Source organism: Bemisia tabaci, chromosome 1 (assembly GCF_918797505.1).
Source record: "Bemisia tabaci chromosome 1, PGI_BMITA_v3".
In the NCBI taxonomy this organism is placed as follows: Eukaryota; Metazoa; Arthropoda; class Insecta; order Hemiptera; family Aleyrodidae; genus Bemisia; species Bemisia tabaci.
In genome coordinates this window covers 25301629-25325246 of record NC_092793.1, presented here as the reverse complement: position 1 = coordinate 25325246, position 23618 = coordinate 25301629, and the positions used below count along the sequence as shown (strand labels likewise).

At 42.4% G+C, this 23618-nt stretch overlaps 1 protein-coding gene and 1 long non-coding RNA gene across 2 annotated transcripts in view; one reads left to right on the top strand and one right to left on the bottom strand.

Annotated features, from left to right (window-relative positions):
* Window positions 1-21674, bottom strand: part of spz4 (Spaetzle domain-containing protein 4) — a 38384-nt gene extending 16710 nt beyond the window's left edge. The window contains exon 1 of the mRNA XM_072298527.1: window positions 21400-21674. Within this exon, the coding sequence (XP_072154628.1) occupies window positions 21400-21426 (27 nt within the window). The 5' untranslated portion in view covers window positions 21427-21674. The remainder of the gene's footprint in view (window positions 1-21399) is intronic.
* Window positions 1-23618, top strand: part of LOC140224286 (uncharacterized) — a 151095-nt gene that overhangs the window by 114835 nt on the left and 12642 nt on the right. The gene's annotated exons all lie outside the window — the stretch shown is intronic.

Genomic DNA, 23618 nt, shown 5'->3' with positions numbered 1-23618 from the left:
AGGTTCTCTTCCGCATTGGTGCTGTCAACGATGCAAGTGGAGCGATCAGTGCTTATATTCATCACTAACCGGCGAGACCAAAGGTGGAACACATTAAGAGCTCGGAGGACAAGGCGCATAAGTGCAGTTTTTGAAAAATTGGGGTATTAATGATTTCAAGTGAAATTTGTCTTTATGTATATTCTGTGAAAAATTCCCTCCGAAATACATGTTTTAAGCATCAAAGAATATATTAAGAAACTTGCTTCTCGATATGAAACTAGACGAAAAAAAAAAAGCCTCAAAGGGTCAGTTTGAACTTTCTTTCCGCCATGAGGATCCATGTAATTTCAAAACTTTAAAAATCTATTTCTCAAAAATAGCAGAAACTGCACTTATGCGCCTTGTCCTCCAAGCCCCTCATATACAGGGTGTTTCAGACCACCCGTACCAGGCCTTTTTCTCGGTTGGTTTAGGTCGTACGAAGTCGGAGACCGCGGAGTTGAATAGGGAATTGACCCCAAGGAATCCGAATTTCGTGTTCCCGAAACCCCTCCACCTCCCCTTGGGGGGTAAAGGGGGGGTCACGATGCTAAAAGTCACGGTTCCCGACCGAATTGCGGATCGATCGCATCAGAATTGAAAAGCACGAAAAATTTCACGTGGAATTGACCCCTAAAAATCCAAAATCGGACCACCCAAGGCCCAAAAATGACCCCTAAAGAGGGGGACAGTACCCCCTCCATAATTTCTCTTTGGTCTCAAAATTGACGTAAATTCTCCAGAAAAAGACGGTTTCCCAGGTAATCGACCTCGAGAAATCCAAATTTCGTGGTCCCGAAGCTCCTCCAGTCCCCCTTGGGGGGTAAACGGGGGGGCCCAATTTTAAAAATCGGGGCTTCTTTCCGAATCGCAAATTGATTGCATCCAAATTGAGGAGCAGAACACATTTACATCTTAAGTGACTCCTAAAAGTGCTAATAGACCCCCTGAACGGCAGAAAGTAACCCCCTGAGAAGGGGGGCTTCGCCCCGCCTAAAATTTCTCAAGATTCCTCAATGGTCGCAAAATTGACGTCAATTCTCCAGAAAAAGACGGTCTCCCATGTAATCGACCCCGAGGAGCTCAGGGAACATGAAATGTAGAGTCCTCGGGGTCGATTACATGGGAAACTGCCTTTTTCTGGAGAATCGAAGTCAATTTTGCGACCAAAGAGGAATCCTGAGAAATTTTTGGCGGGGGCGAGGCCCCTTCCTCAGGGGGTTACTTTCTGCCGTTCAGGGGGGTCTATTAGAACTCTTAGGAGTCACTTAAGATGTAAATGTGTTCTGCTCCTCAATTTGGATGCAATCAATTTGCGATTCGGAAAGGAGCCCCGATTTTAAAATTCGGCCCCCCCGTTTACCCCCCAAGGGGGGCTGGAGGAGCTTTGGGACCACGAAATTTGGATTTCTCGAGGTCGACTACCTGGGAAACCATCTTTTTCTGGAGAATTTACGTCAATTTTGAGACCAAAGAGAAATTATGGAGGGGGGTGCTGTCCCCTCTTTAGGGGATCATTTTTGGGCCTTGGGTGGTCCGATTTTGGATTTTTAGGGGTCAATTCCACGTGAAATTTTTCGTGCTTTTCAATTCTGATGCGATCGATCCGCAATTCGGTTGGGAACCGTGACTTTTAGCATCGTGACCCCCCCTTTACCCCCAAGGGGGGGTGGAGGGGTTTCGGGAACACGAAATTCGGATTCCTTGGGGTCAATTCTCTATTCAACTCCGCGGTCTCCGACTTCGTACGACCTAAACCAACCGAGAAAAAGGCCTGGTACGGGTGGTCTGAAACACCCTGTATGGTAACCATTTGATCAGTCCGTTTGATAATTTCATTCAGAATGTCTCGTTTTCAGATGACGATGTCTTATGGACGATTTTAGCAGAAAGTAACTAATCAGTCACATTAAGATGGAACAGAGTATGAGAGGCTTGAAGTTAAATTCCTCCACAACAAGTGCGTAGCCAGTATATTGTATCGGGAAGGGGGTGCTTCAGAGTGACCAAGGGGTGGTTTCCATCAAGGACGGGGGAAAATTTGAGCTCTCCTCCCCCTCGCGGCAACGTGCTTATTACGTAAAACTCAGCGTTGGACATAAAATTCGACCCTTAATTTCATCCATGAGTATATCAACAAATATTTTCTTCTCGACTTCGAAATTTTGCCATGAGAATCTGAGCGGCTAAGCGTCAGGTCATCGGGTGTACTCTCAGCTCAACCCGTCCCTCCGAATGTGACTTGGTTCCAATTTTTTTAATTTTTAGTCCATCTGACAACGGTGAATTAGGGGGTGATGAAGCTACGAGAAACGACCGAAAGAGCAAAAGGCGGGAGAACCCACCCCAAACCACAGACAGATAGATAGACCTCGATTCCTAATGTGAGATATTTCCCAGCACCGACAGAATTTCCCCTGCAGTTAAGACCAGCGGGCTGATTATTGAAACTGATAGACAAAGCTATAGACAAAGACGACAAAAGTGATTTGGAGGGATCCTATTGGTGGAAGCGGGTGGTGGCAATGGACATAGGAGGTAGGTAATGGACTGACTAACGGCAACCCACCAAAGACCCGACAGTTAGTCCATCATTTTCTTCCTTAGTCTATAAGAACCAACCATGTCAACCAATAGGATCGCTCTATACTCCCTGTGTCTTCTTTGTCTATCGCTTTGTCTATCAGTTTCAATAATCGGCCCGCAGACGATGTTCTCTGGATTTCCCTTACATTAAGGTTGCGCAAACCTCGAGGCTCAAGCCCTCACAACCCGGTCTTAAAGTGATCTTGATCAGAGACGTCACCAGGTTTGATTAATCGCTTTTGGGACTGCTGAGACAAGGCTCAGTGGACCTACCATGTATATGGTTTCATGGTCATACGATTGTATGGTTTCTCATTAGGATCAATAGAATTATGCTATTCGGTTCCTGTAACCGTGCTCTCGGTGCTGAAAGCTTTATCTGCAACCGCATGAGCTTTCAAACCAAATCGAATGGATCTGTTTCACGCAAAAGATACTGCCAACTGAGTACAGTTTTCATGTATAAACTCGCCCTAAAATCACATTGGGCACATCGAAAAAGTCTGAAATCCGCTCCTCAGCGGCTATCTATAAGAACTAGGAACTATCTATAGGAACTAGGAACCATCTATATCTAGTGAGCCTTTGCAGCGAGTAAAACTATCGCGGAAATGGACCGCGAACAAAACGATTGTGCCATCCTCTCACGGAATGGATTCGTACGAGTTTATCTTGCATAATGACCCGCCAATTAATCCCGTTAATGAAATGTGGCCGCCCGAGTTAATGACATTCAACACCTACAATGATGCCGCGTTGTCGAGAAACGGTGGAGCCGGGTCTCAGGAGGGGTTTTACTTAATTCGTAAAATTGATTTTTCAACACGTTGTGAATACTCACATGTAACGAGGCGATGATTTCTACTGAACCCACTTAATAAATGGAAAAAAATCTTAAGTCGGAGTCTGGAGGATGCTTTTTCTTTGAGTCGAATCAAATTTTACCTATGCCTACTTTTACAACACCGGCGGCCGTTAAAGTTGATTACCTATGAGGGCGAGCTGTTACCGGCATGACAGTTGCTATAGCTGCAAGTTCAAGTCCAATGTCCAACTCTGTATTTTCAAGTTCTTCATCATTATTCCAGTTTCAAATCAAATCAAATGGTCAAAATCGGGGTATTGCTTGCAACTTGGCAATCCCGTCCGTGTCTAGTATCCACGCATATGTAGAGCTCGAATAAATCAGTTCGTCCAGTTTTCACGCCCCTGCTATTCTCTTCCTTCCGTTATCTTTCCTTCAGTTACACATATGAGGCCCTATCCTCATATGCGTTCCTACATGTGTATTTTTGTATTCCTCCTTTTTTTTCTGAACAACAGTGCGACTTTACAACGGTATTAACCCAAAGAGGCCCAGAAAAATATTTCTTGGAATTTTCTTGATTTAAACTTGAAATCCGGTAACTTTAAAAATGAACTGAAGGTATCCCTCTACTTTTATATTTGCACTGACGACTTAAAAGTTAAGACTTTAAAAAAAAAAAAAAAAAAAAAAAAAAAAAAAAAAATTAAGGCTCTCATTATTCTCCTCTTTATGTGAGTTAGAACGGGTTTACACTCCTTTGAATGATGTTGACCGCGTTGTCCGTGTTGTCCTAACTCTCAGTATAAAGGGACTCTAGGAGCGCTGAGCTCCGGGGGTTGGGCGGTAGCGGCCAGGAGGAGACACCCTACCTTTGGGAATAAAACTTAAGCACTTCATGCCTTTAAGCGAGAACTTGCCCGAGTGTCAGGTGAGGACGTGGAAAATGTCTCGTGATCTATTTCCTGGTGGCCAAGTGCTGCCGCTGATTAACCCCCGGCTTCAATGGAACTGCACCGCGGTGAAAAACGGCCCGATGCCGTTGCGGTGACAAGTGTCACAAGTGACGGAGCACGTCCACTGCGGATGCTTCGCAGAACCCCGCGATAATTGCTCCGTCGCGTCGTCGCCAAGCGCAAAGCTTCGCTACGATGTTGTCAAGCGCGCTGCTCCATAACCACGCTGGAAGAGAAAAAAACACATTGGGTCTAGAGTCCAGACTCTTAAAAACATTGACAAGAAAAAATACTCTTGATTCAATCAGGTTTAAGCTTAAATCAACAACCCGGCCTTTTCATTTGAGCAGATTTCCTTTTGATTGAAGCTTAAATCTGATTTAATCAAGAGTATTATTTCTTGTCAATGTCTTCAAGAGTCTGGACTCTAGATACAATGTGTTTCTTTTCCAGTGCAGTGTTCGAAACTCACCGTGGAGTTTCAGGAACCATGTGGCGCATCAAGCTCGATTTTTAGGGGCCAAATTGACTTTTTGCGTATGTATCACGGCGCATTAAGTGACAAGTTAAACGCTAGATGTTTTGGTTATAGATCAAGTAGCCGTTACTTGGAGGAAATTTCGAAAAATCACCGAATAGAAGAACTATATATTTTTTTTTTTTTTGGGGGGGGGGGGAGGGCATTTTAAGGGGCCACAATGGCGCAGAGCCTTCATTTTTTAGGCGCCATGGCCGATTTCTTAGGCGCATTTGGCGCGTTGGCGCGTGTGAGTTTCGAACACTGCCTGCCCATGAAACCGTGAAGATCGCGGTTTTTACCTTCTTTCCGCGATTTCACGATCCCACCGGGGTAAATGCCCCGATGTCGTTGTTTTCGGTTGCTTTTCGGTTGCGGTCGGAGACAATGTAATATATTTTAACAATCGAAGAAATCTGATCGAGTTAGGCAAAAGTTAAGCTCCAGTGGCGAGGCGTGAATGATCGATTATCGATTTTCCTTCATTTGAATCGTGGTTAAGAATCGATTATTAAGGTGTCCGTTGCGAACACCCTGTTTATCGATCCTTCTCTATAGGTTGAAATGGCAGATCAATCGATACATCTCAAATCACGCCTCGCCACTGTTAAGCTCGGAGCTAAACACTATTCTTTGCATGTTGATTATTAATAAGCAATTCGGTTACTCTAATCGTGGGGGTGAGCTTTTGGCTAGGCGAGTTTTTGTACGTTAGGTTAGGTGACCAATTGCTCAACTCATTAATCATCAGTTGAATTCGGGCGTTATCGGGCGAATCTGAGCTTTGACTTCCAAACGTAATTTTTCAGGTTGTTAGCGTTATTTTTTGAGATAATTGAGAGAGGGAGGGGGGGCTCAAGCCCGGCTTATGTAGAGTTTGGCTCACGAGAGGTTTACAGGGAAAGAGGTCTATAAGTTGGCTAAAATGGCTTCGTGATACGAGAACGACTCCACAAGAATAGTCTCAGGAGATCAAAGTTGTCATCAAAATAGAAGGTCTTTTTAGGATTGAAAAGTGTTCATTACACCAATGACCATGCATTTCTGTTACATTTCTCTCCATAAATTATTTTGGTTATTGCTGTGTCTTATTTCGAGAATGAATGTTTTATTCTGGAAAATATTTTCGACAAATCTGGCATCCCTGCCGTGTCCCTGACAGACTGCAAAAGTCGCATTGCAGTTTGTCACGATTCCGACCGATCGATTTCCGAGCTATTTCCATGCGAGGTAGACCACATCCCACGATCGATGGGTCGATATCTAGAGATATCGCGGCTGAATGTGAAGTCCCGGTGGCACAGTCAAGTCCACGTAATTGCGGTAGCCGGTGACAATGCAGACTCTAAATGGACGTATCATATCAAAAGGAACTTCGTCCACTGTGACATGGGCCTTTTAAACCCGTAAGAATACATGAATGACAGAGCCCTTGTCACCATTAAGATAATTCTTTTTAATTTATATACGTTCAGATGAGCCCTTATTTCATTTAAAAAGGATACACGGCTGTTTTCAGGTGAGCCCCGAAGCGCCATTGTCCCCATACATTTCAGGGCTCCCGTAAAAATGGACGTGTTCCCATTTGAGATATACAGGTTCAAATTTATGCGCTTCAGGTCAGACTGACCAGATTGACCGACCTGTCGGAAAAATGTTGGGCTTCTCGACCCCGCTACGCGCGTCGGTGGCGATACCTCCGTCTAACAGTTAATCTCGAGGAAACAACGGTAGTGCGAAGAGATTCCACGCGGGTTACAAGGGTAATTCCTCAGGAAGACTGAGTAGAGTCATCACAGGAGTTTTTGTTTTATGGCCTTTGGAATACAAATGTAGTCGCGGAGGTAGGTAAAGGAAGACGCTTAGACATCCAATAAGTCTTTTTGCAAAGAGTAGCTTTTCTTACTCCTCAAATCAAAAAAATGGACCAGTAGACAAGGTACAGATCAAGCATTCTAATGCATATTGCTTAACCAAAATTTCACGTAGAACACGATTTGCACAATGAAAATTACTCAAATCATTTCGGAACGAAGACATTTAATGTTCCTTCAAAACCCTCGCTTATGAAAAAACAAAAGTTAACGTGAACAAAATCACGCACTAAAGTTATATCGTTCTGCAGTATGAAAATGTGACTCTCTGAATCTTGATGCTTCGGCTCAGCTGTTGCAAGTTGCCAAAACTTTGAACAACACAAAGCGCGGAAAGAACATTGCTCGATTAAGAAACGTACCAAGACTGTTGTAGTGCGTGGTTTGAGTCAAGTAGACCATTGCTTTTCTTGTGAACGGCGAATCTAAATGTTCCGTAACCAATGTAAACTAAAAACTTTAATAGTTCATGCAAGGAGTTGATTTTAGTAATTTTCGTTGGGCGAGTCGTGTTTTCCGTGAAATTTTGATTAGGGATCATGTAATCGAATGCTTAATTTCGTACTATGTCTACTGGCTCATTGTATGTATGTTTCTAGCACTGGAAAGAATTACGTCTACTTTGTTTACCGTGCGTTTGAGTCTCTCGATCTGAGTTTTAGAACTTTGCACCACTTAAGTCTCTCAAGCTAGTTTACAGAATTTTGCAACTCGGAGTGAAAAAATATTCTGTAAAATCAGGCGTACAAAGATTACCAGAGGAAAGTTCATTTACGCACATTGTAAATGTTCTACTAAAGAATCGCGTTTTTATGGTCGAATTTAGTGGATCAGCAGAACATAATAAGATCCACCAAACACTGTTACCTAACCCCACTTTGATTTTAGTATCAAAAAGGTTCATCTACCATTGATTTTGTTGACAACTTATTCTCAAAAAAGCCTGTGTTTAAAGGAACTTCTCAAATGTAACTTCGTAAGTAACTTAGTATTTTAAACTTAATAAACAAAACTTACTGGTGTACTTTCTGGTTAAGGCTCACTGGTTACTTTCGAGTAAAATTCATAGTACTGAAATTACATGAAACCAAATTTTAAATTATATTGTATTTCTAACTACACCCACTCGATACGTCCGCTGTTTTCGGACCCCAGACCGCTCCACGACGCCTCACAGTGGATCGAGTCAATTAGAGAGGTCGGTTATGAAATTTTTGACTAAAACTGCAAGTTTTGATGTTTATCTCATCACATTTTAAATTTCAAGAGGTGCTTGAAGAAGAAAATTTCACGAGGAAACTAATGGAACCACTTCAACGTTTTGTATAAACGGAGTTATAAGCGTTTAAAGGTTCCAAATTTTGTCCAACCTATCCTATTCACTCGATCCAATGTGGCGCCTGAGTCATTCAGAAATGGATCCTCCAGTGTCGATATATTCTCTACGGAGATTTTCTCGGCGTCCGAATACGAGAGGAAGATTCACGAGAAAATTGCCCCTGCAAGAACCTTTCCACAGCAACAAAGTCAGACGAGATGAGAGAGAGAGAGAAAGAGAGCGCGCGCAAAAAGGAGCGAGGCGGGGTAGCTTTGGCGTGTTCGAATTTGCAAACAAACGACATTTAATCGTCAAAACGGCGATTACGACTAAGAGCTGTTAGCTTCGAGTACCGTTACCAATACGATCCGCGATCAGTGTTGCCAAAATGCCGGGGTTTCCCAGCTTTCCCCAAATAAATCCCATTCTCCCACTTAAGCCGCCGAAATGTGTTCCTGCCCGTCGCTTGATCCACCCGAACGTCTCTGCTCATTATAAAACCTGTATTTCATTTTAACCAACCGTGTGCGGTCTCTGCGTAAAGACCATCTGATCTCTGCGTCGCAAGCGTTTCTGGTCCCAAGATGCAATGCTAACTCAATTATGTATCAACTAGGGGGTACGCCCTCTGACCTCCTCGCGGTCCAACACCCCAAGTCGCTTCACGCCTCTATCGCGTTTTGTTTTGGGTGCTCTTATGATTTTATACTGTATAGTATGATACTATATAATTCGTCCATCGAGGATATTCTTTTTGCATGACAGTAAAACTAGAGAGACACGTAACTCACTTGCGGTGTTCCAAGCTGTGTGCTCTAATCTATCCATGGAATAACCCGGACATTTTTTGAAGATTTTTTTAGAGGTGTATTGAAATTGAATGAAAGGAAAATAATGTGAAATTTCATGCATCAAAAATGGTGCGTTTCCTGTATTAAAATAGAGGCTTTTGTTTACTTTCAACGTCGTAAATTGAGAAAAGTATTTTTCTGGTTTCATCACAGATTCGTCGTTACGTTTGGATACATGCTTGTATGTTAATAGTCGTGTGTAAATTCGACACGATTGCTTGCGTAAATGCTCAAAATTCTTCGACCAAACTCGATGAAAATCAATCGATTGAAAAGTTTGCCTCTCGTAAAGGTAGGACTATCAATAAATGACGCGAGAGTCCGAGGTGGGTAGAAGATCAAAGGGTGCCTGGTATGAGTGGTATGTGCATTGTTCATATCAGGCAAGATCTGTGAGAATAAACTTGGTCCTCCAGGAGCAAATTACTCGGGAGAGCGGAATTTAGGGGGAGGGGTTAAAATTGACGATTTTGAGTTCTCACCGGGAAACAGTCTTTAAAGGCCTTGGCAACAAGCTATGTGCAGTTTTAGTTTAATTTTCTTAACACAGAGGGCGGTCGCTACTCCTTTTCTGTATCTGTGTGCAAATTAGAATTTCTAACTTATATTACCCTTTAAAATATTACCCAAAAATTATGAATTTTTGTCTCAAAACTTCAAGAAGTCATTATATCCTTCAATTTTTGAACTTTCAGGGTCAAATTTGCGTAAGAATATCCCGATTTTCTCTCTCTACGCAGTTGTACTAATAACTCAATTTTGAATTTTTGGAAGATAAGGTCTCTCTTTCAGATCTTGCACCTGAGGTAGTTAGGAATTCTGATTTGCACACAGATGCAGAGAAGGAGCAGCTACCACTCTCTGTGGTGCGAAAATTAAACTAAAAGCGCGCATGGCTCGTCACCGAGGCCTTTAAAGACAGTTTCCCGCTCATAGAAAAAAATAGATGGTGCTGACGACAAAACCCTCTGTTCACAGGGCTCTTGCAGTTTCTTTGTTACACTTACAGAATTTTTCTGTTGTAACAGAAAAATTGCAGATGCAATTGTTGTAACAGAATCTGTGTGCAAATCAGAATTCCTAACTACCTCAGGTGCAAGATCCGAAAAAGAGACCTTATCTTCCAAAAATTCAAAATTTAGTTATTAGTACAACTGCGTAGAGAGAGAAAATCGGGATATTTTTACGCAAATTTGACCCTGGAAGTTCAAAAATTGAAGGATATAATGACTTCTTGAAGTTTTGAGACAAAAATTCATAATTTTTGGGTAATATTTTAAAGGGTAATACAGCACCGTCTATTTTTTTTCTGTGCTGAGAGCTCAAAATCGTCAATTTTTACGTGAAAGTTGTAGTTTAATTATTTTCGACTTTGTAAAAATTGGAAAATCGGAAACTCTTTGTTAACAGCACGCGAAACTTCGTAAACTCTCAGCATTTGCCTGATTGCCTTACCCTATAAGAATTTCGACGAATTTCATGTGATACTACGATATGAAATTTCGCATCTCTGGCGATGACGCGTGCGCGGCGGGCGGGCTGCGTCGCGGTTTGAAACAATATAACGCCGGGTTCTGCCCGGTCGAAAGCGGCCCGCGGCTGCACGTCTGAGGGCTTGGCCAGCAGTTGAGTCATTACCGCTCATAATTAGCAGCGGCCACTTATGACCAGTCACGACACCCGCGCCCCCGACACCGACCTCCCTGTCACCCCCCGGTGTCAATACCCGACCGAACGCTTCGCGCTTATGGACGACGTTAACGGGATTCTGCCCATTTTTCGTCTGCAACTTGCCTCCATCAAAGAGGAAACAAGAGCTGCGATTTGAGGTACAGGCCGCATGGTATATCCCCTAATTTTACGGCGGTGAGGCGAGCGGGCCCATTTGAGGGGGGGGGGGGGTAAGTATGCTTTCAAAGTACGCACGCACGTGGGACGCCATTATTATGGAGACAACAAAATGTTTCACACTTCTTTTACTTACTTAATTTATCCTAGATTCCCGCGTGTAAGCTTCTTCTTCCTCTTCTTAGTTTTCTTCTTCTTTTTATCTTTTCCCTATCATTCTTCCTTTTCTACTTCTAATTCTGCCTTTTCTACTTCTCCTCATTCTTCTTCCTTTTCTCTCCTACATCTCTTCTTCCTCCTCTTTATCTTCTCCTTTTTTTCTCTTTCTATTTATCGGGGAGTGGGGGGGGGGGGGGCTCAGATTTGCTTCTTGCGTGGGTGACAATCAGCCCTCGCGGTTAGCGGCCTTACTCCACTCTGATTGGCCGCATGACAGTTTCCGCCGCTTTCCGCTGTCACTCAGCTACATCATTCTTGGCTCTCACTAGAAATAACACATAGTTTTCCCCGGCATAATATCTACACAACGAGGAAAAAAAAATCGTCAAAAAGTTCAAAATCGATTCTGGAAATTCTCTGGAGAGGTCAATGGGAAGGTATCAAAGTTTCCCGGGAGAGTCAAGTGCCGACAACAAGATCCAGGATAGTTTCCGGGAACATTCCCGCTAGCTAATCGAAGTTCGAATAATTAACTTGCACACGTGTGCATGTGTGGATGATTCTCTGTCTTTGCCAAGGAAAGTAGATTTTGGCAAGGAACTCCAAGAGATTTTCTCAAAGACGAGAATATTCCTAATTAGACTCCTATTCATGGATAATACGAAATTACCCCCTTTCAATGCCTATGAGACATTAATCTTTAAAAATCTACAATATATTGGACAAGGGAAATGAGTCATGAAGATGCATCTTGCAAGGAAGGAGTGTTATGTTAGGAGGCAGATAGTTAGTTAGTGGGCGGAATCAATGGTCTCTAATGGGAATTAGGTACAATTTTGAGACTTTATTTAGAATTTAGGACGAACTATCTAGAATTTAGATATCTATGTCCGGATATCAAACTTAGGCATCCTCCAAGTGATTATGCAAGTCATAATTAAACGACTGCTCTATGCTTCAACATTCTCATTTCTTCAACCTTTTGTTTAACAGAAAATCGATACATCTCCTGTGCCCTTCACTTTTGCTACTTTAAGACCTAGTTTAGTAAAAGTACATGAAAGTTACAATGGTTCATTTTGACGCTTTAATTTCCAGAAAATGACCAAAATTTACTCCGGCTGTGCAACGGCGCATAGATCGATGACCAATAAAATAACACGGAGTGCATCATACAGTCACTTAATTGGACACTTGGTCTTCATTTTGCAATCAGGAGCTGCAATATCCAGCTCACTTAGGGAACAACGCATGCGCCATTAGTTTCCAAAATGCAGATACGTGCTCTTAGGAATGCGTCAAATATTGTAGTTCCTAATTTCCGAATGAAGTCGCTTTAAAGGCCACCGCGCATGCGTTGCATCACGTTACGTCAATCGGCTCTCTCATAGTTTCGTTCCTACAACCCACAACCACATATCTGGTTCGTCCTACGGCGCGCGTGCGTCACCGAACGTTTTCACACTTTCCCCGCTTCATTGTTCCCTACGCGACGCGTCGCGTCACGCCGACGACGGAGAGGACAGTCTAAAAAGTGAAACCGACAACCAACTGCACTCGTGATTCGACCATTCTGCTGCGACATCCCCCCCTCCCTCCTGACAACCCGTCCCGGTCTTGAGGCGCAACGGATGCCCGGGCATGTCCATTACCTCCCTCCCCCATCCCGACCTACGAACTGAACTTTCATTTTACCCAGGATCCAATTCGACGGGCGACTCTGGAGGAGTCAGCGCACCCCAAGACGACGTTCGACGGAACTCGATCGAGGATGGATCTCGGCCTATACTGCCGTGCTTAGGAAAAATGTCGTATGACCCACCAGGCCTTGCCAAATTTCCTTCAATAAAATACAAATTTATCGAGAAAGTTGCATATATTTTCCTTCCAATTATTTAGATAATTTTGTTCGAGATTCAATCTAAAACATCTGAAAATATCAAGGCAAAATATGCATAACTTTCTTCGTAAACAAATGTTTTATCAGGGTAAATTTGGCAACTTTCAAATGTTCATGCGGCGTTATACCTTAGCACGGCAGTATATGGATTCAGAGGATTCATATTACGGTTGACTTTAAAACGTTTTGTCGAGGTGGATCACCAGTGCTTTCGAGAACGATTCGAAAGTCAATCATTCACTGATAACTCCTGGACTAAGAAAATGTGTTGATAGTTTCCGAGCATCACATCACATTGTATAATGCGTCAAAAATTTGACCAAAACCAATTGAGGGGCGTGGAAAACAAGGCGCATTAGTGCAGTTTTTGAAAAAATTGACATATTAATGATTTCAAGTAACACTAGTCTTGATGCGTATTCTGTGAAAAATTCGCTCCCTAATTTTTCCAATTTCTAAGCATCAAAAAGTCAGTTTGAATCTTTCTTTCTGCCATAAGCTTCTATGTAATTTCGAAACTTCAAACACGTACTTCTCAAAATAGCAGAAACTGCACTCATGCGCCTTGTCCTCCAAGCCTCCCAATTATCGGATATAGTTCTGCCTTCAAATAGGCATAATTCACTCGCGGGGTGTACTTTCGGAGTTATGTTCGGAAATTCTGGTATGAGGAGGCTTTGAGATGACATCTTAATGAAAGACTAGGAGAGGATAAAGCGACCCGCTGTTGACGACGCGCTGGCTAGAAAGTGAAAACGGAATCGGAACTGAAATCACCAATGGGTAATGACGATGATGATGATGAATGATGATGATGTCTATTTTACTTCCTTCGCTCGGAATTGAACGATTTTTTCTGGTTCCGCTCAAATGTTTAGCGCAGAACAATCATTTCCGGTAGAGGTCTGTTGTCTCCTAGATTGGAATCGCTTTGTCTCATACTTGGACTTATTTATTTAAGATGATTCTTCAATGGATTCTCTGAGTAGATAGACATCTGTTGCACAACTGCGTCAAAATGCCCACATTTTTTATGGTAAAGATGATACATGACCATCACACGCTTTTCATATGATAGGGATCAATTTTGACACGCATAACATTTTTCCAGAACGTTTTATATATGACTGAATATCGGGTGTATTCTGGCGATGATCAACAAATCATTACATGGATCGCATTTTACAAAAAGGAACCAAGATCATTCCAAAGTCGCTAAGAGTATGCAACAGTTTTTACCTTGCAAACATAAACCAACCGGTATGACCATCCAAACAAGTTTTATCTTTACTCCTAATAACTTATGGATTCCAGACAAAAATTACCTTTGTAAATTTAAATTTTTGCGTGATTTCAGTAATTTTATTGCAAAGAATGTAATTTGCACATATTGGAATGCTCTTGGTTCTTTTTTGCAAAATGCAATCCTCATGAAATATGAAGTATGCTTATGTGGCAGAAAGAACCGCGCAGGGAAGTGAAGCATTTACGGGGAAACGGTGGCAAGTTTGTCGGTCGGCAGTCGGTAGAATTTTATAATATTTCTCACAAGGAATTCTACCGACCGCTAGATAGTTAGTCAGTAGACCAGACCTAAATCTGATTCCTTTTTTGTTCATCGTCGCTCATTCACGTATATACGCACATACATGAAAAAATCCCCGTTCTGGCAATGCTGCTCATTAACTGCTTCCACTCGTGAGTAAATAACGTTGTGGAGCAATTACGGAATAATTAAAGAGCTTCGCGGTTTGACCCAGACCCACAGTGCACTGGAACAATGGAACGAACCAGACGCGGGAACCAGGAACGCGGGGCGCGGAACAGGAAACCAGAACGTTGACTGCGTGTGATTCGAATGCTATCTCGCGCCTTTTGTGTTGATCATTTCTGATTGGCGGTGGATCAAGATTAGAATTTTACCGCGCTAAGGAGAAACGTCGTATGAACATCCGGATGATGTCGAATTTTTCCCGATGAAATTTTTATTTAGACGCGAGGTTTGAATACTATTCCTTAAAATTTGCAGACCCTTTCAGCCAAATTGCGAGTAGGAAAGAGTCAATGGAAAATTGGAAGAAACATTCATAATTTCTCCAGAAAGTCGTATTTTATTGAAGAAATTTGGCACCGTCCTAGGACTCATACGATGTTCTTCCTTAGAACGGTAGCGATGCACCCGAGCCGAATCAAGGCAAGTGGTCATTCGGGTCGACCTGCCGCAAGCACGCTACCGTGCTAAGGAAAAACGCCGTATGAACAGTCGAATGTTGCCAAATTTCCTCTCACAAAATACTGATTTTCGAAGAAAGTTATGAATATTTTTCCTTGATATTTTCAGACTTCTTAGATCAAATTACGAACAAAATCCCCTGAAAAATCGGAAGTGAAATATTCGCAAATTTTCCTGAAAATTCGTAATTTATCGAAAGAAATTTGGCAATGCCTGATGGCTCATACGGCCTTCTTCCTTAGCACAGCAGCACGGGTGTTCTTGCTTTTCGTGCAGCGCTAGGTGTAAATTGAACGAGGGAAATTGGGTCACTGGAAATTGGAGCAAACTGTCTAGCTTTAGCTTGAAGGGAAAATCACATCTCCAATCGGTTTTAAGTTCGTCTGGTTTTACCACCTACATGTCCGACGCTCGATTCTAAATGGCGAATTTTCCAGCTGCGTCTCCGAAACGTCTTCAAAGCACACAGAACTCATACACATGGCAGAAATAGGGAGTGGAGATGGGGACTCCTCCCAGAAGTCTACTTGACCCCCTACAAGAAACGTGAGGGATTTTGCTAAATAAGTTCGTAATTTTTACACTTTATTGTAATTAAAAATTTTTTTCGCGGTGTGAGCAGCTCAAACTTACTCTCTGGACGACTCAAAATTTTCTCAGGGAAGTCCCTTGGACATCTCTTTAAAACTAGGGAAATCCGTCGTATCCTCCTTTGGAACAAAAGGAGTGCCACAGGTCCCCTTATTGGAAGTCCTTTAGTGCCCCTCAGACCCCTTTTGATGAAGTGCCCAGATTTTTCTTTAAATTAGATGCGTGTGAATGAATTGCGAGTGAAATTTTCTGATAGAGTCAGCGGAAAAGTTCATCAGATTCCAAGAATGAGTGTTTTATCAACAGAAATCGACCACGTCCGAATGTTCCCACTAAGTTTTCACTCAATGTGGTGTTCTTCCTTCGATACCCACCCGTGACATGATGTAAGCAGGTCCCGGTGGCATGGCCAGCTTTGCGATGAGTCGACTGGTTTGCCCTTTCATCCCATGAAAAAGGATCGATTATCAGAGTTAACCTTAAAAATCGATTCTTTGCATAGCCTCAAATCGGTAAACGCCGATAGCCGCTTCACCACTGGCAGGTCCATCGAGAAAACCGTACGGAAGGGGGGCGATCGTGGCGCGCACGACCTACCCCGGTGACCGAGTAAAGCTGCGAGGACATAAAAGTGAGTTATGGGAGACCCGATAGCCGATAAAGATGCGCCAAGCTGCGGGCGGGCGATGGGGGGGGGGAGGGGGGCGTGGGGTGTAGGTCGCGGCTCATGGTGGCCAAGGCAAGGGCAAGGGCCATCTCGTCATAAGCTCGCGAGGAGCAAGTGCATCGGGTTGAATCGACTTGCGCGGTGAGCACCGCACAGTGGACCTAACTCGAGGTCGGATCTGATTTGGAAAATTGAAAAGCTCTCATCCTCGTTAATACAAAGCGTTTCAGTCAAAGGGTCGTATTCAAAGTTGTTCCTTAAACAGCTCCTTCTTTTAGGAGATCCCATATGGTATACATTATGACTAGGGAAAGTTCAAGGGAGCCCTCAAATTAACATCATAGAGTGGAAATTTGCCTATCGCGAGGAAAATTCAGTGGTATAACTTTGGAAGATCCTGGCAAGGGATTACAATCGTTTACAGAAGAAAGAATAAACAAAACAGAAGAGAAAAATACAGAAGAAAATTGCTTATCATTTCGACGAATTTTAAACTATACGAAACTTGGAGTATAGTTTATTTTGTATTTTTGTAGTGATAAATCATTAAACCCTGCTCAATACAAGGACCGATCTACAAAGCTATCCGCTCAATTTCTAGACTTCAATCTTCAGACTAAAAACAACTATTTTTAAATGCTGTGTTCAAGAATTCCAGCTCCCTTAATCTCAATTTAAACCGAGTGGGGTCACAATGAAGGGAGCCGTTTATGGGAAACAGCTCGATATACGACCCTAAACGTGGTTTTCTCATAAAATTTCTGATAAAAAGCTTTCAATTTACCAGAAACGTAAAAATGTTCAATTTTAGCCACAAATGTAATATCCATTTTCTTTCAAATGCTCATTTCACTGTGCGGCGTGAAGCCCGCAGGCCGCTCTCAGCTGGTGCCGGCACGATTCAGACATGAATGAGCGCACGTCGCTATCATCATCTCGAGTGCATCAAAGCTCTTGGCCCTCCCCCTCCCGCCCAAGCGGCGCCGCGACGCCATCCCACCGTGTCAACCGCTTTTCACACCTGTAAAGAATGAATATTGAGAGAGTATTTTCATGCTTTTACCGCTCTGGTTCATTATATCCAAGCTATTCTTGGGGCTGATAGAGCCTTATGTAAACAAATTTGGCCTAAGATTTCGTATTTTTTAAGTGAAAGTGGACCTAGCTCGACGCAAAAGAGCCAAATCACTTAAAAATTAAACACTGGAAAAAAACACATTGGATTTAGAGTCTAGACTCTTGAAATCATTGACAAGAAAAAATACTCTTGATTCAATCGGATTTTTGCTTGAATCAAAACGAAATCCGCTTAAATTAAGAGGCTTGGTTCTTGATTTAACAATAAGCTAGATTCTGATTGAACCAAGAGTACTTTTTCTTGTCGATGTTTTTAAGAGTTTGGACTCTAGATCCAATGTGTTTTTTTTCCAGTGAACGATGGAAAAATGGGGAAACGCATGAAGCCTGAGACACGTAGCGCTTTGGCGCTTCGGGGAGTCGGGCCGCGAAGTGGTCGAGGGGCGTAGCCCTTTAAATATCATTAACAATAAAGGATATCTTCTAAAAGCCACAAAATCAAGTCAGAGCTCTGATTGGCTATCTTTCAATAGTCAACTAAGCAAGTTCCAATAATATTGCCTGGAGACTTAAACGCACGGTTTAAAAAAAAAAGACGAAATATGAACCGTCTTCACACGTCGCGATGTGTCTTGGAGAAATGATCTGTTAACCAACACCGAGACACCTGATCTGAGTTGAATACAGTCGATAGCAGCAAAATCAATGATTGAAAGAGGTTATTATCATGCAGTAACATTGTATCATTTTACTGACGTTAACTAATATAGTTAACTTGCCTTAGTAACACTCAGGACTAAATTTTATCGAGCTCCACTGATACCGGACATGTTTTGGGGATAGCTGATGGTTAATTATTTCCAAAACGTTAAAATTGCAGTCATATACGCCTTTTTTAGACCTCTTCTATACTGCAAACTCGGATCATCGATAAGTTTTCAGCAAATGTTTTTAAACATGTTTATTTTTTCACGAACTTTCTGTTTACACGTAAAAACGGCGTCATGCCGGCACACTTCTTCTCCGTCACTTGATTTTCGTTTGCTTTGATTTCAAATTTTTAAGAAATTTGTATGCTTCCAGGCTTTGAGCTTCCTGGAAGAAAATGTTCGAAAATCTGTTTTTCTCCCTTCAGAGCATTTCCTATACGGTTGAGGAAAGCTTAGTTAGAGGAACGATCGATGGAAATACTCACCGTTGAAAGAAAAACTCCAGATTGTTTGCTCGCTCTTGTTACGATTAAAGTCATCAAGTATATGTTAAAAGATGGTTGCCAAATTTCATAGAAACTTAACAAAAACATTCCGAAGCGAGTGAAATAAACCATTAACTATGTTCTCCTTGAGTTCCGAGAGTGTACCTGTCTCAGAGATGGTTGCAAACTTTCCAATCGATCCACATCTTGGAATTCGGCACCTTTAGCTCAAATATTCTCTTCTCGGTACTCATGTGTTCGGTTTCTAATATGTTTCAAATCCTAATTTTCCAGATGTCTTTTCTCTCTTTACTGTCTAGTTAATTTTTCGAAGTCAAAATACCGCGAGGTAAAAAAAGACCTATTACTTAGGTCACAATGTGACTTCCATATTTCCATACATTTCACATACGTGAGTTACCCGTGGCACATTGAATGCAAAACATCGGGAAAAATCGAAATCGCGTAAGTTTTAATAAAATAGCTGTCATGATTTTTAAATAAATTTACCGCAATAATCAAATGCTTCGTTTGGAAATTAATGACAACTCGGGGATGGATCCGAGTAAAAAAGAATAGTCCGTTGGATTACGTTAGAACTACCAAGAAAGTTGGACCAAGCGTCATGCAGAAAATAAAAGTAAATTAAATAAACCGAAAAAAGAGGCCCCTCTGGGAAAAATCAAAGAAGGCTTGAGTAAGGGAAAGGAAAAATGGAATACATTTTAGAAATAGTTGACTTTGAGATCTGGTTCAAAGTAACACTCAGTTCAGAACAGGGTATGCAATCAAGAGGAAGCAAATTTTAAGTAATTTCCTCTGTAATTTGAATATGATGTAGAGAAACAAAACAACTTGATTTTGTCGTCTATTACCGCTTCATAAACATAGCAAAATTCAGCCAAAAGATTATTAGAATGTGATGTGCATCGATATGAGTATAAAGTAAATTCAACGAAATAAAGAGAATATTGCGAGGAGAGACCACTTAGTCCTACATAAACGAGTTCAAAATAGATTGTCGCAAGATACAATAAGCAGAAAAATATTAATAATTTGATCCAGATATTTGCACCAAAATCACAAGATCAAAAAATTAGAACATACCTATATTCGAAAATACGAAAAGCTTGCTTTGAAACGTAGTAAATCTACAGAAATCAATGTATTAATTGATGAAGGGATAACGGATGGATTAAAATCACTGCAAAACTTAGTACCACCGGGAACGACGAGCCAAAATAGTCATGGGATATCAAAACGTTGGAGCAGGGGATAATTATAAGTATTCGGGATTAGTAAGAAAGAGGATAAGTATCTATATAAGCGTTCTCCAAATTTTACATATTCTGTATTTTTCGGGAAGCGTCGGCATAAAAAAGTCTGCAAATTGTTCAGTTGCAATTTCTTCTTTAAAATTTAACGTTCCACTCAAACGGTCAAGGACAACTTTGACTCAGTTCGTATCTCACACGACATTGAACTATGCAAAATTGTGATAATGACTGATGTAACTTACCCCCTAATCAATGCATGGTTGCTAAAACAATACGCGCCGGGGTGATGACATGGGCTTGCACAAATTTTAATAAAAGACAGGCTTCTACACAAATCAATCGAAACTTAATTAAATTAAGAAATTACCTAACTATGACAATTGAAGCAATGTTACTCATCAGTTACCCCCTTCCTCCCGCACACACCCCCTCACCTATACCATCACTCTAACTCAATTCAAAATTGCAAGCATACTCACGAATCCTATTTCAAAATTGATTTCTGCACTCATCATGCACCCATCTACATTACAACGTCAAAAGTAATTCTATCACATATGTTCCATGAACTACTTTAGACGCAACGAGAATGTTCTATGTTCCAAACAAGCCACTAATTTTCAAGATAATCCTAGTGTCCGATTGGAAACTCACAGATAAGGCACTATTCAACGGAAATATTTAATTACAAGCTCCAGGCGCTCCACACAATATTGATAATTCACAACATCAATAAATATCGACCAATTTCACTCATCGTATATATTCTAGGCTTAAAAGTGTTATTTTCGAGAAAGGCGGAATATATTTTTATAAGTAAATGGTGAAAATATTCACGACAAGACTCGCATGGTTTTATACTCACAATAAAGCATGCATTGCTTTTCGATTCATGAGAGAATTTTCGAGTTAGCTGAAACCCGCGTACCTAACGGCAGCCGTCCACAAAATTAAAGCTAGAAAAATGTCAACCTCAGAAAGAAGTTCGTCACCGTAGAAAAGCCGGTGCATCCAAACAGGTTCAAGCACACAATATTCAGCCAAAAAGCAATCAAAGACGAAATACCACAAACCAGCCCCGTCAATAGTGTGGAAAATCAGGAGGAGGCGTTTGCGGGAGGGAAAATCAGATTGGGACACGAGCACACACTTGCACAAAAATAATAGCCGAAGTTCGCGCACAATCACAGAAATCAGCTGAAACAACATGCGGCGGCGAGACAACACAAAATACTCATCAAAACAATGTAAAAAACAACTAAAGCAGCCTTACGAGGGGCTCTAAATTGAAAGGGCGCAAACCGGTGGGTCGAGGGTGAACTACACACACGTGCACAAAAACAACACCTTAAATTCGCGCACATCCAGGAATCAGCTGAAACATCAAGCGGCTTGGGGACAGCGCAAATCCGGACATACAAAGGGGTAGTTGCGTTACGAGAGGGTTTTGTCTCGGGGGCGCTCGCGTGCAAGGGGGGGGGGGGCGGCGGCGCCCTCGTCGCGTAGATTAAAGGACGTACTCACCCAAAACAGCAGAGCTCGGGGCTTCATGAGGAGTGCCTGAAAGAACTCATCACACTAAACACGAGCTGCGCGGAGACGAACTAGGTCGAAGCCCGACTCGGGGAGGTACCGTTAGAGCCGCAGCCGAGCCGCCGCAGCCGCGCTGACACACATCCTCACTTTCACCCGCCGAGGCTCCCACGGCGGGCGGCGGGCGGGAGGGCGCCGCGACGCGCAGACGTATCTCCCTTTCAAAACGCATTTCCCTTTTCGCCGCGGACGCCCGGCCCGGCCCGGCCCGGCGCATGCGCGGGCGGCTTCGGTCCCATTTGTCCCGATGACGTCCGCGAGGTCGGACCCCCTCCCGCACCCCCCCCCCCCGCACCCCCGCCGAAATTACGGGGGGCTTTTACATCACCTCTTCGCACCTCGCCGTCACGAGAATGCAGCGGCGGGTCTCAAAATTCTCGGTCCGGTGTCAGAGTGCCCTCTTACGGGGAGTATAGATTCGGGTAGAGTACCTATATGGAGAGAGTATGGCCATTGGGCCCCATGGGGAGGCTTAGGACCCAAAAATGGCGGTGCTTTGTTTTGGTTTTTTAGGATGGGAGGGCCATTGCCAACTTTTGACGGTTATCACCAACCGCACTTGCTGCCAACCTTACTACATCTAAGATAATTTTTCTCAAAAATTGCACACGATTAGCCTTAAAAATATGTAAAGATGTCGCAATAGTGCATTTGAGTAAATTTCTCGTTACGATAAGCAAAGAAAACTGCATTTTGAGTCATTTTGCATTACAATAATTTATGGCGCCCGCCACTTTTGGGTCCTAAGGGCTCCATTCAGCCTAAGATGGCTGAGCCAATCAGAGGTGGTAACCCCAGTGGCCATACTCTCTCAATATAGGTACTCTAGGGAAAGGCGAACCTCGTCACCTTCCGGCCGAAGTATCACGAGCGCCGCGCGACGTTTAAAAACTTCCGCCGCCATTTCATTTTTTTTTTACAGAGAAGTTGTTGGTTCAGACAGTGGAAAAAACAAGGTGGAAAAACGGGAAACAAGGCTAAAAATACACAATTAAAATAAAACCCGAGACGTTTCGACTCAAAACTGAGTCAAGAGAAAAACGGGAAACAAGGCTAAAAATACACAATTAAAATAAAACCCGAGACGTTTCGACTCAAAACTGAGTCATTTTCAGTCGGAAACATTACAAATTAAAAAAAAAAAAACGATAAAAAACCTGAGCCCTACATGGTGGTGGCCGGGATCTGAGAAAAATAAAAAAATCGATAACAAACAATGCACATCGATGTTGTCGGTTGAATCTATTTGAAGATTTCAAAGCATTTTATCGACAGCGCAATGAAAATTCAGTGAAATTTTTGAATAACTTCATTGAAAAATTTCTCTGTAAAAATATTAAATGGCGGCGGAAATTTTTAAACGTCGCATGGCGCTTGTCGACGGTGAAACTACCAAACCACGTATCTCGTTTGCGGTGTTTAAAAATCTACGCTCACATTTTATTTTTTTGAAGTAGACCAAATCAATATCATTCCTTGAAATTTTCACAGAATTTTCTCCGCACAAAGAGGAAAAATCACAGAAATTTTCACGAACTGACGTTGAGTAGTTTTCTATTTAAAAAATAAAGTATGACAGGAAGTCTGCGACGTCGCAAACCGAGATACGTGGTTTGGTAGTTTCACCGTCGTTGTGATGCTTCGGCCGGAAGATGACAATATGAACGCAGAAATCGCCCTCTGAATGACTCAGTAATCGATGTCGTCAACACGATGCATGGCGTGTGCAATGGTTTTTTGCCACCTTCGATTCATGCAGTAGCGTGCGCCACGGGTAATCAGCGCGGACGTGTTCATCGCGGATCAATCAAAATCAGTGACACACAGTCAAAGTGACAGAATCCATAGTAAGCATTACCATGGCAACAGAATGTTGACCATGATGTTTCAAATGGTTTAACTTCTTTAAAGTGGACTCAGAAATATGGCGTCTTGCACAATGAAAAATTGTCCGTGATTGATGTCACTTCGTGACTATTTTTTGCGTCAAATCAACCTAAGGGACTTGGTTGCTTAACGCACTTTTGTGTTAAATCGACCTAAATTGCGGGCCACCCTGAGACTTTGGATCATGAAGAGAATGTCCTGCCGAACGTATGTGCTCTTGTTTCTCCCCGCCGCTCAGAGGTCGCGCGACTTGCGAATGGCTA